The 19,301-nt window shown below is 45.5% G+C and overlaps 3 protein-coding genes across 4 annotated transcripts in view; 1 reads left to right on the top strand and 2 right to left on the bottom strand.

Annotated features, from left to right (window-relative positions):
- The window catches only part of LOC147058189 (zinc finger SWIM domain-containing protein 6-like), a 49,495-nt gene extending 45,284 nt beyond the window's left edge, over positions 1 to 4,211 (bottom strand). The window contains exons 1-2 of the mRNA XM_085910935.1: positions 3,914 to 4,211; positions 943 to 1,862 (exon numbers count right to left, since the gene is read on the bottom strand). Of these exons, the coding sequence (XP_085767061.1) occupies positions 943 to 1,381 (439 nt within the window). The 5' untranslated portion in view covers positions 1,382 to 1,862; positions 3,914 to 4,211. The remainder of the gene's footprint in view (positions 1 to 942; positions 1,863 to 3,913) is intronic.
- Positions 3,734 to 5,142, top strand: smim15 (small integral membrane protein 15). Of its 2 annotated transcripts, none has more exons than XM_085910937.1 (2): positions 3,734 to 3,862; positions 4,604 to 5,142. In XM_085910937.1, the coding sequence occupies exon 2, from the start codon at positions 4,608 to 4,610 to the stop codon at positions 4,824 to 4,826; it is 219 nt and encodes a 72-aa protein (XP_085767063.1). In that variant the 5' UTR covers positions 3,734 to 3,862; positions 4,604 to 4,607; the 3' UTR covers positions 4,827 to 5,142. The 2 variants fall into 2 exon arrangements, with proteins under 2 accessions (XP_085767063.1, XP_085767064.1); XM_085910938.1 differs by lacking the exon at positions 3,734 to 3,862 and adding an exon at positions 3,878 to 4,187.
- ndufaf2 (NADH:ubiquinone oxidoreductase complex assembly factor 2) lies at positions 5,088 to 19,227 on the bottom strand. Its single transcript, XM_085910936.1, has 4 exons — positions 19,024 to 19,227; positions 8,073 to 8,162; positions 7,103 to 7,143; positions 5,088 to 5,813 (listed from the first exon to the last, which is right to left on the bottom strand). The coding sequence occupies exons 1-4, from the start codon at positions 19,136 to 19,138 to the stop codon at positions 5,565 to 5,567; spliced, it is 495 nt and encodes a 164-aa protein (XP_085767062.1). The 5' UTR covers positions 19,139 to 19,227; the 3' UTR covers positions 5,088 to 5,564.
- Positions 19,228 to 19,301: the final 74 nt, after the last annotated feature.

Raw genomic sequence — 19,301 nt, 5'->3', positions numbered from 1 at the left:
CTCCTTCATTCTGTTTCTGTCCTCAATCGAGTCCCAAAACCCCAACCCTGGAGCGTGAGCGTCCAATGAGTCTAATAGTGGGGAATCTGGTAAACAGGCCAGCTCCAGAGGAAAGTGGATGAGATGAGAAGAGAGAGGAAGAGGAGAGAGAGAGAGGGGAGAGGGGAGAGCTGCCCGTCCGCCTGCCTGCCTGCTCCATGGCTACTATTGTGCGCTGCACATTCTCCAAGCCCACAAGAGCTCCAGCCATCTCCGCAAGCAGATTCTTTGGAGGCATAGCGAGCCAAGGAGGAGGAGGAGGAGGAGGTGGAGGAGGAGGAAGATCATGCATAAAATCTTGTTTGCGGGATGCGTTTAGATTCAGATGAACCAGGGGAGGGTAATGGGATTAGAATCCTGAACATCTTCCAAGGGTGTGGAGTGGGATTGACAGCTCAGAGTCCAACGCTCTTGGTGAAATATGATGAGGGGGGAAAAAAGGCGAGAGATAGGGGAGGGGGGGGGGGGGTGCTTAGCCAACATTCCCCACTCTCTCATAATAAAACTAGGTGAATCATTTGCATCCAGCAGCCACATACGTCCTGCCTGGCATTGACAAGAGTGAGAAAGAGAAAGAGTGTTTGGCAACCAAAATAGAAGCACTGTGGCTTTAAATCGCCCCAGCCCTCCCACCCTTCTTTTCTAAATATCGTCTATTTAGCCAGCGGTGAAAAGATATAGGGGGGCTTTTGTCTGTGGATCGGTCGGTGCTGGTGGGGGGAGAGCTGCAAAGGCAGAAAAATAGGAACAAAGTGCTATATAAGCTTCCAGTGGAACGGGAGGAGGGGGGGAGCTTCGGGCAAAGGAGAAGCGGGCTACGATTACGTGGAAATACCCGGCATTGTTTACACTAGAATAGAAAGGAGAGAAGAAAAAAAAAGTCTGGTGTTGATTGGCACTCACCGACTTGCAGTACGTTGTCCACCCAGCCGCCCTCCAGCAGAGTGACACCCCGTAGGAAAGGCAGCTGAGTCTCGTCGTTATTGTCCCCACTAGTTCCACTCTCCTCGGCCCCGGCGTTGAAAGACGAGTACATGCAGATCTCCTTCTCGCTCCGCGGGAACGACCAGTATACGATCCGGCGCTGCACGGGCTCCGGGATCCGCTCGAAGCGCTCCTCCACCCGCTGGAAGGGCCACTTCTCGGCCACTCGGCGAGCCGCGATGTCGAGCAGCGACTCCGGGTTGTGCGCTTTGCCGCTCTGCCCCCCGGTAGAGCCCGAACCGCTGCCTCCTCCGCCGCACAGGACTCCTCCAGCCCGCTGCCCCTGCCTACATGCCGGGTTGTAGCCGGGCCGGCAGCAGAGCCGCTTGGCTGGAGGCTGCTGGACTCGCTCGGCCATGTTCGCACCGCTTCCGACCTGCCTCGCCGAGCCTCTCCGATCATATAAACGGGATAAGGAAGAGAAAAGGGTCACTCTCGCGCCGATTGTTTGCCCTACATGGGCAGGTGAGCCTTATTTGGTGATGTAGGCGGGGCCGAAATGTCGTCACAGAGCCCTTTGTGTGCGGCTGGGCGTGGCCTAGGAGGGGGCTGTTGCTATAAAAGGAAGCGGAGGCGGAATTCCCGAATGTCGGCAAATCCTTTGTGAAGCCGTCGGGGCGCGCGAGGGCGGAGCCCCGACGGCCGACGGGCTCTTTTGAAGTTTTGCCTTCTTGTTGAGAGTTTAAAGGCGGGGGCTTAATCCAGAGGCGGTCTCGGTGGCTCTCAGCGGGCTCAAGGGGGGGGCGAGAAAGCCCACTTTTTTCTCCCCTTTCATTTTTTTCTCCTCCAGTGGAGCTGGAGTTGCAGTAATAACATGATGCTTGTTTTCTGACTTTTAACTGTTAAAATAGACAAAAGACAGGGTGGTAAAAGTTAGTGAAGTGAGCAGGAAAATGAACAACACCATTTTAACTGAAGGGGGGGGGCCATGCTCTTGGGACCTTGGCCTTCCAACTCTTAATACCACCACTTTGATATCAGTACTACACAAAAACGCAGCGTACACAACTGCTATGTACATCATTGAATATAGTTATTGAAATTGGCTAAAAACAGTATAAACTTTCTTTGTGAAGAGGCACATCACCACAGCAACTGTGCAACAAAATAAAATAAAAAAATTGCCTACTTCCCCCAAAAATGTCTGCAGTTTCTCAGCGTCTGGCCACAAGATTACTTTCCCCTAACAGTCATTAAAAAGTTGTGGAGGTGGATGGATCCAAAATGGTGGTACAGTTATTTGGCGTGCCCACCTTCCTGTGTGTGTTCCTACTGTGACAAGAAAGCGGAGCCATGCCTTTGCGGGTGTTTGCTCGTGGTTACATTGCCGGCCCCCGGGCTACCCACCACTGACGAGACGCCCAGAAACTACCGTAATAATTAAAACAATTCAACAAAAAGGCTGGCGTGCTCCTTAATGGTCTATAAAAGTCAACCAAAAGTATGCCTGTGAATGAGAAATGCTAGCAACGTGTTCCCAGCAGCCCCCGTCGCGACTCACGCGAGGGGGACTAAAAAGGCTGCCCTTTGAACCTCGTTGAAAGCGATCCATGCCGTATGGAGCCAGCAGATGTGGCCTAACCTGATTTGGTTTCAATACTTCCCCACAGGAAGTTCACAAAGCCAGGAGGTCCTGCTTTGTTATGTTAGTCATCTTTCTCAGAGGGCCAACGAAGCCTTTTTGGCTCCCTTTCTTCTTGTGGACGGGAGTTATTGCTTTATAATTTGCAGGATTGTTCAAACAGAAAATTTACTGGTGATCACATTTTTTTCCATAATAAAAGCCAGGTGTCATGTTTTTGGTGTGTGTGTTTTTTTTTTTCATGGCGTGACTCTTCAAATAGTGGTTTGCACTTTAATGCAAACCGTCTCTACTAATCAGCACTCACCTATGATAATCGCCTCAATTTCCCCCCTTCCATTGAAAAGAAATGAAATAAAACAATAATAAAGAATACAAGGGAAATATGGTAGCTTAGAAGTCACAATGCATCTTTACATATAGTTGTTATATTACAAACCTTTTATAACTGAAGTACTATTTTTGATTTTAATTAAATATATTAAATGAAATGTACATATGACATAGTTTCCACTATGATATGCATCATGACATTATGTGACATCGCAGCAGCATCACAGGACATTTCCTCAAGTTCATCCAAGCGAAAATTCTACATTGTAAGGTGATGTATGTCGAAATGTAAAAAAAAAAAAGATAATGATTAATTACTTACTGTAATATAAAGCGCCAATGTTTAATAAATATTAAGGGTCAGTGGTTGAAAAACCTCAATTAATATCGCTCTGTAGAGAAGCCTGACTGGATTTGATGTAATACATTCAAATTCTGGGATCAACATAAATGAAAAAATAGATTGCAATTATTACGTACAGTGTCCTCTATATATACAGTATATGATGTGTATGTTCATTCTGAATTGCATCACTATTAAAATTATCATGTTTACTCGACATATTCTGAATGGATAGTTAATGAGATCCTATCCTCTACTAACTTCCATCCATCCGTCTATTAATTTGATAAAAGGAAACATCATAAACATCGAATTATGAATAATTTGTAGCAGTCGAAGTTTTTCATGTATGCATTATGTTGGACATTTGAATCATAAACACTGTCAAATTCTGGTCATCGTCATAGCTATCGTTGTTTTTACTCAGCATACTAAAGATCACGAATCTTTGATTTATCATCAAAACGAACTACAAATCCCATCCAACACTGTGATTACGTCACATCCTTCCCAGCACTGCATCCGGAAACAGGAAAAGAAATCGAAAAGTGGTAGAAATAAAAAGAAATCACAACGCGCAGGTTAGTATCTGTTTCACTTTGCAAATTGCGAGCATCGACATTGGAACTTACCTTTTAAAATCCACACATGTTCGCATGTTTCGTTTGCTGAGCTTTCGTCTTTGATACAACTCGGACCGTTACCGGCTACTGGTTAGCTGATGATGCTAACCCCGTTCGAAAGTCTTTCTTAAATCGCTCACGGAGGCACTTCAACTTCACGTATAATACTAACGACAGATGAATAGAAACGAGTTGTGATAATTTTGAGGACGTGGAGCTATTTTTTTTGTTCGTTTTGAATGATGAACAAGTAGCGAGCATCAAATTAGTAATTATTCTAAAGGTGTGACGTTCATTTTACTCACTCATATCGGCGAGTATACGTTATTTACGTCTGTTTTAGCTCGAATTCATGATACGGTGCCTCCAGTTTAGGCTGGTGGATTCTTAGAAGTAGTTAGCTTGTTTGCCTCGGAGTTCAAAACCCGTCTCCGGGCTTACTTGGTATGCAAAGTGCAATATTTTCCCCGTCCTAAACATGTTGAAGGTTCAAGTATTAAAATATTATTGAGTATGAATATGGTTGTCAACGCACATGTGTGATTAACACGCTGCACTGAATGTATCTACAAACTAAATTGGGACTTATATATAACGGGGAACACGATTTGTACTTAAGTTTGTTTTACACTCCACGACGTTTGCCCCCAATGTCTCCCACTTTGTTACCCAACCACTGATGTGCTATTCTTTCCCCAGCACCATGATTGAAATGATGCGAGCATGGGTCCAGTACATAGTGGAGTGGTGCGCCAAGGATCCCTATGGCTTCCTGACCAGCGTGTTGCTGGCACTCACGCCCCTCTTCATCGCTTGTGCGCTGTTGTCGTGGAAACTGGCCAAGCTGATCGAGGTGCGTGACAAGGAGCAGAAGAGGAGGCAGCGGCGTCAGGAGAACCTGGCTAAGGTGAAGAGGAACTAATGAGATGGCTGTGTGGAGGATGAAGGCCCGCCCCACCTGTTGCCTTCACCACCGCTGCAGATCCTTTAGGGCAAGGATAGGGCGCGCCTGAAAACCACTGGTCGAACAGCGTCGAGACGGACATTCCCGTCGGACTTTCCTCAGCAAGAGTCTGTTTGACATTTTTATACACAGGTTTGCTTGTCATTGTGTGTCGCGTTTGCCACACATAACATTCCTTTTTTAACATCTTCATTGTGTTCAAATGAAATGAAGCCCTACTGTACTGAACAAATTTATTTGTAATCAATAAAGTTTTCATGGTTGCTTTAAAAAACATTTGAAGTTTGTGAGAGTATAGTACAATAATGTGATATTTTGAGCCCATCTTCCCCAGTTCTAGTTACATTTTAAATTTGTCCTTAAGATATATATTTGCAGAAGATAAAATGTAATGCTATTTTTTTGTGACCCTCTGCGATCAAACTAAACCCCTCCCAACATTGTCAAGTGCTTGTGTAACATTTAATAGCATCATAAATCACAGCTTCCTAATTTCTAGATGTACAATTTTCTTCAAACAGGATGCAAATAATGTTTGTATTGCTTATTGACACCAAATGAATTGCACTTACCTGCCACTTCATTAGCAGCATAATGAAAGAACTCTGGTACAAGAGCTGAATGAAAACAATCAGCCTTTCTCTCTGTGAGATTGCATTCTACTGCCAAGTGGTCTAAGTCCATACCACCGTCTCTTCAGGCTTCCTGTTTGGGATTAGGACGCCAGGAGCCTGGCTGGAAGGTGTTGGCGGTGCTGGTGGGTTCCTTGCTGAGCTCCTGTTTGCCAAAGCTGGTGGCGGCCGCATGGCCCGCGGCCACAGTCCCGGATGGAATCGCCACCAGGCCTTCATCGTATTCCTTCGTTCTCAGGGCCAAGTCTTTCTCCTCCACTTCCCTGGCCTTCAGCTTGATGTGCTCCCTGTAGGCCTCGTTCTTCATCAGCTCCTGCGTGAATGCACACCAATCATCATTTGGACACAAATTGGATTTGATGACAAAACTTTGCTCGCCAGAAGATAACAAGAGATTAACCTAGAGAGATCGATAGTGACAGAAATATATAGTGAGATAGATATTCTTACTCCATTTTTCCCTTTTTTTTTTTTGGAGGGGTACACAAAGCAGCATCTGCTCACATTTACACACACACACACACACACACACACACACACACACACACACACACACACACACACACACACACACACACACACACACACACACACACAAAAAAAAAGCAACTCAAAGTAGCAATGCCAGGAACAAATGCGCATGACAATGAGTGAAACGTCTAATTGTCCACGCTTGGAAAAGCCTGCTCAACCAACATTCCTGCTCTAAACAGCTCCCCCCTCCCTCGCCATCACTTGAGCCATGTCATAAAAAGGCCGTGCCGACTGGGCTGCTGCTGCGGCGGCGCGCTGGCCTGGAAAAGTGAGCGGCGCGGCCAAAAAAGCGACACTTTGGGGGGGAGAACGGAGGCAAACATACCAAGCTGCTTTTCCAGCCTGTTAATGACAGGATTTAATCCAATCAATTTATGTCAGACTTGGACTGGGAAGAGAGACAGAGAGAGGTGACAAGGGGGTTTAGGGTAAATGTGCCGGGAGTGAAGCCTTGGTCGGTCCAGCTGTTGACGAGCGGACACGAGGCAAAGAAAATTGGAATAGAATGTTCTGGCACAGTGGTGGGTAGGGATGGCACAGGCCCGCTGGCGAGGAGAGGCGGCGATGGAGTGAGCAAGGGATTTCCTACATCGAGCCACATTTCGTTTGAGGCCCAAACCGTTTCCAGCATTCTCGCGTTTAAAGAGCAATTAAAACCCGGAGAGAGCAACACAAGGGAGAGGAAGGGGAAAAAAAAAAGAACTAGCGTTCAACATTCCCATCTAGGAGAAAGCCATAAATTAAAAAAAAAAAAAGCCAAACCGACACACACAGGGCTTCTGCATCCATTTTGTACAGATAGCTAATCTTCATTAGCGATACAAAACAATCAACAGTAAGAAATCATCAGAAAATGAAATATTCACATAAAGTACCTGGAAAAATCAACTTCAGTGCAGTCACGGGCTTTAACTAGGACATGATGTTTATTTTAATGCTGCTCCCAAAAGTTGCTCGTTCGAAAGCGAAAGATAGAAACCTGATCAAAAGCCTCTCCTATGCCTTGAAAGCCCACCCCCCAAGAGTCCAAGCATCATCACAGCAGGGATGGGGGGGGGGGCGACGTACCTCTACAGAGGGAGCCTCCTTCCGTCTGCCTCGAATCCAAGCTGCAGGAATAATAATAAATAAAAAAGATCGTGAGAACACCCACACAAACAAAACATGCAGTCATATTTCAAAATGGCAACGGACTTTTTTTTTTTTTAAGGTCCTGCAACCTCTTGTTGGGGCAACTTGGTCTCATGTGGAGTTGTGGTGGGTCCAACGCTCCAGAAGGTGGATCATTCACAATTCAAACATTTGATATCTGAGCTACCGTTGTGCATTACAGCTTATCTCGTGAGACCTCAATTCAGTTCGCATCATCGTTGACACTCCTTTATTTCCTATCGGAAGCCAACTAGTGTCCTAGAACAGATTACGGTGAGGAACGGAGGAATGAAAACAGTTGCTCGAACCAGTTGGACCACTGAGAGTCCTAGAAGAGAACGGGTGGATCCACTCTGATCTCAGAATTTGAAAGCGCACACGCACAGTCATTTCTCATCAGTACCTTTGTCCTCTTACCTCGCCTCTTCCTGTCATATCACTGCACTTTTTTTTCTTTTTTTTTGAGAGGAGCTCTATTTTGGCTGAGCTGGCTGCATAGCCTAGCAGGTTCAAGGAAGCCAAAGAGAGAGTGAGAGAGAGATTCTCCAACTCTTCCTCCAGCTAGCGCTGGGGATTCTGGGCCCTCTTTTATCCCTTTTCTTATTTGCATGCTGATGAAAATGCATGAGGGATGGGGCGAAGCGAGATGAGGGGTTTAAGGTGGATAAAGCCAGCCTGAGACAGAGGGAAGCGTTTGTATCCACTTGTAAGGAACGCTATTTTACCGGCACACTTTTATCACGCTGGCAGAAGGTGTCTGATAACATTTTTTTTTTTTTTTAAAAAGCATTCACAACCCCCATCTTGCAACGCGAGCGTGGAATTAAAAGAGGAAAAACATAAGCGAAGGCCTCGGTTTGATGCTTAGAGAGGGACTGGCGCTCACCGTCCCACTCGATTGGTATGCTGCCTTCCGTATATTCGTACTCTGCGGGATTTGAGGCCTCCACCATCCTCTTGGCACGGACGAGTCTCCCTGAAACAAAAGGAGAGGGCGTACGAGATGATGCAAAGCGCTACAAACAAAAAACAATGACAAGTCTCACTTACACACAGACACACACACACAAGGCCCCTCCTTGTGTGCACATATAAATACATGGAGGAATGACAGCGCTGTGACAGACCATGGATGATTACCTCGTGGCCCCCGGGCCCTTCTCCTCAGATCTCGCTGAGTGGCTCCAAATCTGGGCTAAGCCTTTATGCAAATGAGGCTCCCTTTCACCCGACCAACCACGGCCCCCCTCCGACCGCCTTTCGCCGACCAGCTCTACCAATGGCGGCGCCGCGGCTAACAATGCCCTCCAAAATCAACATCAAGCCGCGCAGGAGACAAAAGAGGTCAGATATCAGAGGGAACAGTAAGGGAGGAGGGGGGCAGGCACGAGCCGTGCGGAATATTAAGTGCGCCTTTTCCCTATCTGTGTATGGCACGAGGCTCGCCGGCAGCAAGGCCGCCACCAATTATTTTGGTGGAAATCTGCTGATTAGACAAGTTTGGCTGGCACACAATGACACGGAGATGGCGACGAAGGAGGAGGGCGGGTGAGGATTAGGAGAAAGAAAACGCCTTTGTATGGCGTGCAGGTTTTGCTGTCTTTCCATAGATTCAGCCTCACAGGTAGTCAGTCGCATGTCCCCCCCCGAGAGACCATGAGCGTTAGGAGGTAAAAAAAGGACGGTCGACAAGAGAGCTAGAGTGATGATGCATGGCAAAACATGGCTAGCAGGAGAGAAATAGATGGGCAGGGAAAACAACACGCTCCAAAACACAGACAATCTGTCAGGATTCTATCAGCATACCGGCGGTAGCTAACTGGATGCCGACTGATGGCATTAATGTTTGGATCTCTAGGATACACGTACAAGGGCACCAAAATGGCAGCGTTTAACATAAGAGTAATTAAAAAGGTCATTTATTCCTATCTTTGTTATTCGTCCTTCGGATTCGAAGACGACCACTGACCACCTTCAATTTAGATCGATGATTGTATCTTAACATCAAATGACAGCAATATCATTTTAAAGACTTTCATATTATCGCCAGCGTTAGCCTCGCGACTAGCAGTTAGCACGCCATATCAAATTGTACTAATCTGTTTAATTAGTTGTTGGGTTATACATATGTGATATCACGCTATATACGTATCCGCATTATGAACCCTTGGGATGAAAGTATTCCCTTTGTAAACACGCCCATGACGGTCCCAACCGAAGCATGCTACTTGGTTATTGCGCTAGCGTCTTCTCAGCATGTTTACTGCTGCTGTGGAAAAAAAAACAAAAGCTGCTTCCAAGCGTATACGCTTCTGTAATTATGCCTTACTAGCTTGTCTCTATACTTTATGTGCCCGCCTATATAGTAATCAGGTCAGCTAATTAGGGCTAGCATTGCTTTGGTTCTGCTTTGGTTACGAAGAGAGTCACAAAAAGGCCTCGTCGACTCCTCAGCTGCTTCCTGAAACATAGGTCAGGGGTGAAAAAAAAAAATAAATTAGGACAGATTCAGGGACACTAAAGCTTGTCTACCAAGAAATTGTTTCAGAGAACATGCCCCCCTCTCCATCTCCACTTTCCACCCCCTTCCATGATTGCAGAACAAAAACAAGTGCCAGCAAACAAAAGACTCTGGTCTCCACGCGTGGTGAGCAAATATGTTGAACAGGTATGCTAATTATAAACAGATCCCCATTCCATATTTGCATTGGGTGTGGTGTGGGTGGCAACGGTACAGAAACGGTACAATTACGACCCACCCCCTTACTTACACAAGCGATGTGTTTCGCTATAGCTAATGCCGAACTAATACGCTTACTAAAAATCAAGTACACCGTCTGTATCGCTTTCCTCGGCTAGGTTCCGACATGGTTCTCACGTCTCGTTACTTTTGCAGCATGACTAAACCCCTCGGCCCACCGAGGCATTTATTCGTGGATTTGAATAACATATCCAGTGTGTCCATATATCTCTGAAACACAGCGGATTCTCCCACGACATATACACACTGGAGGGAGGGGGGGTGGGGGGGGCGCTTCGTGAGCTCTGCTGGTAACCTCACATCTAGGACAGCTGCAGAAAAACACGCGCAGGCCGTGGTTACACAACCGCCCCTAGAAATGATGCAAGCGAAGGCACCAGTTGTCCACATGAACAAAATACTTCACAGTGGATTGTTACTGATGGTGGTGAAGTTACGTACAAATAAGCGTGTCATGTACAGTACACGGCAGCTTTTTAAGTGTGAGCGTGACCATTGCTTGAATTTCTAGCGTATTTATTTATTTAAAAAAAAAAACCCACAACATACACAGTGAGCTCAGATTTATGACCAGCCTTTTGAATTTTTCTATTAATTTTCTTGAGTAGGTACTTAACAGCATTAGCCAAACTATATGTCAATTTTATTTCCTAATGTTTACATAAAATAATGCAAAACAAAATGAAATAGTGGTTTTCTATGACAATTATCTGAAAAACTGTGACACATTTTATTTTGTGTGTTTTTTCTTTAAATACCAAATATTGAATGATCAGTCCTGGGCTATCTTCTTGGTATCATTTATAATATGTTATTATTTAATTCCCTGTTGCAGAGATACTTATGAGTGTAATACATGCCATGTGACCGACCAAACAACCCATTTTCCTGGTATAATTAAATAAATATTCCCCCATTTAAAGGAAATGACATTCCACAAATCTGTTGTTTCATATCTTAATAAGAAAACTTGCACAATATTACATAAAAACAAAACATCTGTAATGGAATGAACTAGTTTTCAAAGAGTTTTTGCTGGGCTTATTAGCTACCCTTACTGTACGTAGTTGTGTCGTGGCTGCCGTGCTTTATGGCTGAAAAGCAGCCCACCATTATAAGGTGACTTTGACCTGCCTTTGTTGAAGGCCATAAACGCAAAGGACAAGAGAAGACTACGTGTTGCAGTGTTGTGTGGATTTCCATTAAGACTTTTAATAGCTTGCATGTGAATCACATTAAGTTGCAGCTTGATGAAAACTCAACATTTCCTGCACTTTAAATGTAATTAGAAAAGCTTTTACAACAATTTAATTGAGGGCTTTTATTGAGAATTAGGGGGAATGTAATCATATAATAGCTATTGATTGTTATATATCATATAGTTTGAAAAGTGAATTGCATTACAATTAGGTCTCATCGTCATGGTAGTATATTGTCCTGCCCTCTCTAAATCCGACCGGTTAATGGTTTCCCCATGTTAAAGCTTCATTTTGTTTTTTTTCCTCCTGTGGTCAAAGTGCTTGTTTATGTGGAAGTAAAAAAAAAGCATTGTCTAAATTTGTTTCTTTCTCCATTCATATAATAAAAGGTCACTTTTTAGTCCGCATAAATGATGTAAAACTATACTAATATTTATTCTTGAGTGGCTGTTATGGTTAAATCTTGACACAACAATAGCAAAAAAAAAAATAGTAATGTGACCCACATGGCATATATTTTAATAACACGTTTCAGATAAACTTGGATTTTGACTCTTTAGACATATGAATGTGTCTGCCAAAAAAACATATCCTTTTTTTTTTTTTTTTTTGTATGACCATGACAACATAGCATGATTAAAATCTTTAAACTCATTTATCTAACAATTTTTTCGTAGCGCTTGTCCTCAGGTGAGCTTGACCTGATCATGGCTGACTTTGGATGAGAAACAGAAACCGGATTAGTTGCCAGCCAATCACAGGGCGCATTTAAAACCACTCTGTGGACTTTTCGATCTCATCTATCACTGTAGGAAATAAAAATCCATCAAATTAGCAGATTTTTTTTCTTTCTTTTTCTTTCGCTGCTACACCTTCCCTGAAGTCCTCTGGTGCCCCCCGGAGGAAGGAAAGCTCCAGTTCCCAGTTCAAATTGAAGCCTCATGACTGACTTTTGACTTTATGCAATTTTTTTTTCTGGTCATTCAATCAAAGTGGGACAGTTGAGGGCCCCCTCCCCCCTTGCGGAGAGAGAGAGAGAGAGAGAGAGAGAGAGAGGTGAGAGAGGCATGAAGGGTGTTAGCAGCTCTCGATCTCAGCGGGACCCTTGTGACAGCTCTGCCTCCTCATCACTCACTAGGGGGAACCTACTTACCAATATGCACGCACACACACAGGCTGGTGAACAGGCAGATTAACCTGAGGGACAGGAGTGAGGGCGCTGCCTCTCACCGTGAAGGACAAACAGCGACATTGCGTCGGGGAAGGAGTGGTGGGCAAAAAAAGGGGGGGTTGGGGAGGGGCTCCCGGCAGCTTTAGGAATGAAATCCCCACCGCATTAATATTCATGAGCTATCTCACCTGTCTGAGTGCAACTCGTCTGCCAGCCCCCAGGTGGGGGTGGGGAGCTAGGGAGGGAGGAGACTTAGGGGTGGAGCGCTGAAGGAGGTGAGATGGGGGTTGCCGTGGCAGCAGTGCGGCGTGCCAAATTCCAACGGCAGGCACGCCTTCGCTAGAATAAGACGCCGCGTGTGTGCTCTGAGGGGGGGGGGCTGCTCTTTGAACCCTGAATCCACCCTGCTAAACTCAATCACCTGCGCCAACTCACCCGCTGTCTCTTATACACAGATACACACAACCCCCAACTTGACACATCATCTCCCAGGTGACTCCCGCCGGGGGCGACCTAAGAGTTTTTTTTTTGTTTTCACCTCCGCAATGCCGTGGCGGGTGTCCCTAGACTGTCAAGCCCGCTCACTCTTTTGATGGCTCCCGCAGATGTCAGCGAAGGGGAAAACAACCCGACTGGAAACATCTGCAGAGAAACTGATAAACAAATCATCTCTCTCCGACGGGTGGACCAACGCCTCGCCGGAGGAGCACCTGACTCGCAGCGGGGGGGGGGGGGATGGGGAAGACGGGGCATATTTAAAGCCTTGAAAAAATAAACGACCACCCGTAGCAGCTTGTAGTTTGAACCTGCAACCGCTAGACCCTTTGAATCATAATTTGTTTATGCATTTTCAATACTGTCACTGAAAAAAGTGACCTCTTTTTTAATAAAGGGATGGAAATAAATAATTATAAAAATAAATGAATTAAATCAATGCCTAAGGATCCCCAGCCGGAAGAGATGGATGAAGTGGCTGGGGAGCGGAAAGTCGGGGTGTCCTAGCTAAAGCTACTACCTTTCCGGATAAGCGTAGCAAAATGGATGGATGAATGTTGATGAAAATAATCGTTAGTTACAGCTAGATTAAATTGAAAATGTCCATGTGATTGGTATCAATAGTGCTTGGCAAATCTTACTTATGGATGATGGAGTCAGAATCGGCAGCAAAAAAAAAAAATGGAGGATCCGCACTTTAAACCATACCGTGGGGAACCAAACTGAACTGGACCACCACGAGCATACCGACTGCAGCAGAACAAAAAGGCCTATTGAACACGCCCATCTGCACGTCTGGACCGAGTCTCGTTTATTTCATTTCGAGGGAATGGACAGCCTTATGAAGATGGAGTGATCCGATAAGCACCAGTGATGCCAGGGAAACCAGGTAGCAATCCGGACTCTCTTGCCTCCAATCTCTAATCTAACTGGGAAGGGAGGGGTGTGTGAGGCCCGTAACCATGGTTACCTATTAGCTGTGAGCCTTGTGACGCAGAGAAAGGGTTTAAAGGAAAAGGCCAGCCGTTGTTTTGCATCCGCTGTGGAGAGAGAGGAGGAGCTTAAGTGTAAAGTAGGCCCGCTTGCGTTGAATTTTTTTTTTTTCTTCCATACTTTTTAAATTCAGCCCTCATTCTGTTTGTCCCTGCCGCCGCTGAAGCCACTGAGGCTGAGCAAAATAATTCATACAGAAGTAAAAGAAAAGGAATGCTGATTTCCCCTGAGTGTCACTTTTAACTAAACGCAGGCACGCTTGTGGGGAAGAGGGATGCAATACCCCCGCTCGCTTAAGACCACCAGCCCTCTTGAAGTCAGTCTCCTCAATTCTGGAAGAAGGGGGAAAAAAAAAAATGGTGGCGAGCCAGGAACTCAGAGTCCTTTTGTGTAACCCTCATCATGTGTATGATGTTCATACACAGAGCTGTCCACCCCTATCCATTCACCTCCATCACGCTCATCAAATCCCCTTCCCATTAACCTGCCTCCACCTTCTCCCGTCTGCCCAGTCCACCCACTCATTTCACCCTCTTTCCGTCAAAAAAAAAAAAAAAAAGCCTTTCACGCGCACCATTCTTCTCCTTCATGCCATCGGCTCTGTAATTTCACCCCGGATGTCAGCACCCCCGTTGTTCTTTGTCAGTCACTTCTTTTTTTTTTTTTAATCTCCTTCTCTTTCCACCACACTGTGCCATATTACTCCCGCTTCCTCTCTACCTGTCTGCTTCATTAAAATATTCCGAATAAGTCGGGACCTTTCGTGTCAAGAGACCCCTCCTCGGGTGGCGCAACATCTTGCCGTCCCATCTGAGATGAGAACACATCGGTCGGTGAATTGCGTCTCTGCAGAAATAAAACCGTGGCTATCCATTCTTCACTTTACAGTGTCCAGGTGTACCTAATGAAGTGACCCGCGAGCGTACGCTCAAGTTCGAGGCTTGAAGTGTGAACTGTGGTGACATTGGCAGCATTGCCCTACTTGTGATGCTCTCCCACTGGAATATGTCGTCTTTGATCTCAGCTTGAGCATCCATCTTTGCAAATGCCTTTTTAATTTAGTAGTTAAGCCACTCCATGATGCTCCATCACACACACACACACACACACACACACACACACACACACACACACACACACACACACACACACACACACACACACACACACACACACACACACACACACACACACACACACACACACACACACACACACACACACACACACACACACGTGCCTACACTTGGCAACCGGCACCGTGCAAGATGAGCCAAACACACTCGTGTCTCCATAACGATTAAACAACCTTCATTTAAACCTTGTGCACCGCAAAGCTGCTGATCAATTAGCGTGATTTACTGTAGCGGGTCTGGACAACACCGATGCGCGGTAAACGGCACCTTGATGTCCTACTGTTGGGTAGACCTTCCTTCATGGCACCCGAGGGACGACTTGTGGCAAAATAAACAGCCATTTGGACCCGCGTCTCCCTCCGCTGCGACTCTTTCCATGAAAATAAGCGGCTTGAATCAACGATCTGATGACACGCGGCCATCTGTTGTTGTGTTAAGTGTGTTAGGGCATGAAGCGGGGAGGGGAAAGAAAAACACACACACCCGCGCATGCAATCGCTGATTCCTTTTAAATACAAAGCCGATACAAATGCGCACACGCCACAGAAACACACACCTCCCTCGCAGTCCCGAGAGTCGCCCATCCTGAAATAGCCGAGTGCAGGCCTTTTCAGTTTGGACTTGATAGGCGAGAGCTGGCTGATCAAATAAATAATAGACAAAAGGCAGAAGGATGGTGATGGTGCACCTTTTTGTCTGACACAGCGTGGTGCACCTCTGAGGAACCTCTGAAACCCTTTTTTTGCTCCACACACAGGGAGAGGAGAGGAGCGATAGATTAAAACTGCATGGCAGACGCTGCTAAAAATGAATAGGGCTAAAAATACTCCCCTTTTCAGGCAGACATGAAAGAAGACTGCCTTTCCTCTGTCCGGTATTGAGCAGCCATTGATTCCCCGAGACAAAAGGCTACACCTCCTCAAAGAGGTGAGAAAAATAGCAATCATACAGGCAATTATTTTCAAATGTGCCTGCAGCGGCCGATAATGTCAGCGCGCCTCTTTTCTTCCTAAATAAAAAAAAAAGGAGGCGACGGCAGGCGTCGGGGACGGCAGGCGTCGGGAACTGCGGGCGCGCCGCCGAACCGGGGCTCGTTCGTCACTTTGGCTTTCATCTGGTGAGCGTGACACGCCGCCCCGTGCGGCGGGAGGCAGAATCGGCCGGGTTCTGGGGAGCGAGCGCACAAAAGCAAGGGAGAGAGTGGAATGAATATTGATTCCGTATTCATGCGGAGGGAGCCGACTACAAGGGTCGGCAAGACCAGTGCCCTTGGACAAGCATCAGCGGGGCATCGTGGTGGTGCAATAGGACGGCGCTGGGTATCTCCAGTTGCTCCCTCTCCAGGCATGCACTTCACACTGAGGCCCGTTCGTTTTGATGTGAGGCACTGGAAGGGTTAGGGGAGGGAGAGTCCAAGGCATTCCACCATACTGAACTACTCTTGTGTACTGAATCGCAATCTCGGCTGGCAAGGCTTCAAAGGGAGAGAAAGTCGAGAGGCGGCAACAAAAGGAGAACTGGGGCCAAGGGGAGGACGGACTCGCTGGAGGAAAAGAAAGAAGTCGGCGTGAAGACGCAGTGAAACTCAGGCTGGACGTAATCATAAACAATAGAAGAGGCCCAATGAGCTACATATCTATTGTACTGTTTTGATTATTGTCCCACTTTAAAAAAGAGATTGGTTGAGACCATCATTTGCAGTTTTAAGGTAGTTCTGCTAAACAACTGTCCTATATATGATACAAAACAACCTCATGCTTTTTGCACCAACAAGGCGTCCGTGTCCTTTTAGTCCTCTCTCGGCACAACTATTAAAGTCTTCATACATAGTTTACCACACGCAAGATTGCTTACGCCCCAGTTTTCTAAAGTTAACAGTCCGAGAGAGGTAGAAAATGGGAGCAGCAAAGCATGGATAAAGGTAGGAGGATGGACCACGAGCACTGGGGGATGAACAAATGAATAGAAAGAAGGAGGTAGAGCGGAGAAAGCTTTCGCTCACCCTGCCCGAACCGACGGTTGGTATGCGGTAGCGGAAAAAAAAGCCCAGCGGTCCAAAGCCTCAAGGCCACGAGCCCACGCTTGGCCTATCAGTTTAAGATCAAAAAGAGCTGGCTTTAGCGAGACATATGGCCTGAATAATGCATCTGCTTTTATTTTCACCAGCTTGGACCGGGCAGAGTGGCAAGAAAAAAAAGGACATAAATATGGACAGAATATATTGCTTTTTTTTTTTTTTTGGCAACGCATCGGCATGCTCACGCGCGTGTGTGTGTGCGCTCGGCGTCCGGGGTTCTTTTTTTCTCCAGCAGGCCGGCAGTGTCAGTCATTGAGATTGGCCAGTCAAACGGTGGCCTGTAGCGTGATGGGAAATGGGCCTGTGTGATGTCTCATTTGAATAGTCTGACAGCCCGCAGCCTTGTAATGAATTATAAATATGAGGTGGGCGCAAGTTTCCCCGGCAAACTGCAAAGAAAAAGGTGAAGCACAAAGTCAAGTTCAGTCAGAATGAAACCATGCGTGCAAGCCTCCTGGAGGCTGGCCTCTCTGTCTCCAGACCAAGACGTTCGCTTCACAAGAAGAGTTTATTATGACTGAATGTATATCATCTATTTAATCCAAATGTGTGCCATATTGTCAGAAGATGATATAACAAATCATTTTGTATGAAATCATCCATCCATTTTCTATACCGCTTATTTTCATTGGAGGTGTGCTGGAGCATATAGCGACTGACTTCGGACAAAAAGCGGGGTACGCCCTGGACTGGTAGCCGTAACAGGAGTCAGCATTTTATCTGCTATGCCTTTCACACAGAACTCAAAGTCCAGTCTCATGCAATGTATACAAATTCAATATTTGTCCTAGAATTGCGTAATCAATCACAGACATCATCCAGACTCTGTTACCGCTCTGACAATACCTCAGATGATAGAAAATTGCTGTGTCGACTTCATTCCATATTTTTTGGGGGGCAGAGGAATTTATTGAGACAGTAAACTAGAAAAATAGGTGGAAAGTAGGGTTCTTAGAGATGATGTATGTAAAAGGGCTTCTGACACTAAATCAAAGGCTTAATCATATGGAGCGTGGACAAAAGGTGAAATAGCTTTTACAGGCAGTTGAAAAAAATAGCACTCTCTCAAATGTCAAAAATGACCTACTTGGTCTCCTCAATTCTGTGTCATGCTGTATATACAGAAGAAAACGCTTATAAGCAAAATGCTTATAAGCTTAGAGTCTAATACGTCTTGCAAAACCGGAAGCTTGACAGGTTGGACCCCACCAATCTGTGTTAATATATAACACAAAAAAATGAAAAAGGCAGAAAAGGTCATTGGTTGACTTCAGCTCTCCATTTTGGTTTGACAACACAACAACAGAGAATAAATGTGTAAAAATGATACGACCTCTGAAAGATGAGATTTGTCAAGTTGGCTATGCCACATAGTTCTGTGTCAGTGCCGTTTATCCGCATCGATGCCGTTTATACTAAATATTAACACTTCAAAAACGAGGGTGGGGGCAGTTTTACATTCAATGTGAGGGGTTAATTATTTTAATTTTTGGGTTAATTATATGGACGCCCAAAATGGCAATCATCCATTAGTCCTTTTATCTCTTAAATGTTATTGTTTTTCAGTGTTTTTTTTCTTTTGCAATTTAATTAAAAAAAAAAAAAGCGCTATACATGGCAACTATTTACTGAAACCAGCAGCTGAATAACGTTATTAAGCCTCGTCCTCCATCTAGTGGTAAGCATGAAGTACTACAGAGGTGAAAAGGCTGTCAAACCAAGGGTGCTTACAGTTTTGAAAGTTATAATGGCAAAATTCCCGCAAAATACACAAAACATAGACAACAAATCGATCATAGATGTTAATTTGACTACGGTGAAAAGAGATTAGATAAAAAACATCAGGTCCAAAGCAGGCAAGACCATCCATTGCAGACATCGTAGAGGGGAACAAGACCGTATTGAGTCATTTATTTATAAATTGACACTGCTTGAAACCGTTCTTTACTGAATTGTTAGGCTAAATTGCATCGACCTAAATTCAACACACCACTACATGGCTTACCTGTCCATGTCTTCTGTTCAGGGATAATGTAATATTTATTCCCCAGGTGGTCCGTGCCGACGTATTCCCGTACCACACCGAACGTCCTCCTCAACGCGCCGACCATTTTATTCATATTTGCAGGAAAGGGGAAGGATTTAGTTGTCTTCTGTGCACCCTTGCCGACAGGGTTGCGCTTTGCTCCGGTTGTTTATGAAAGACTTCCGGTAGACGGTCAATTGTAAATAAACTGAATGCTGGTTGGCCAACTTCAGCAGGGGTTGTGCCTCAGGAGGCGG

This window comes from Syngnathus leptorhynchus, chromosome 4 (genome assembly GCF_054491065.1).
Source record: "Syngnathus leptorhynchus isolate UIUO chromosome 4, UIUO_Slep, whole genome shotgun sequence".
NCBI classification, from domain to species: domain Eukaryota; kingdom Metazoa; phylum Chordata; class Actinopteri; order Syngnathiformes; family Syngnathidae; genus Syngnathus; species Syngnathus leptorhynchus.
Note: the sequence above shows the minus strand (reverse complement) of the source record. Positions and strands in the feature narration are given on the sequence as shown.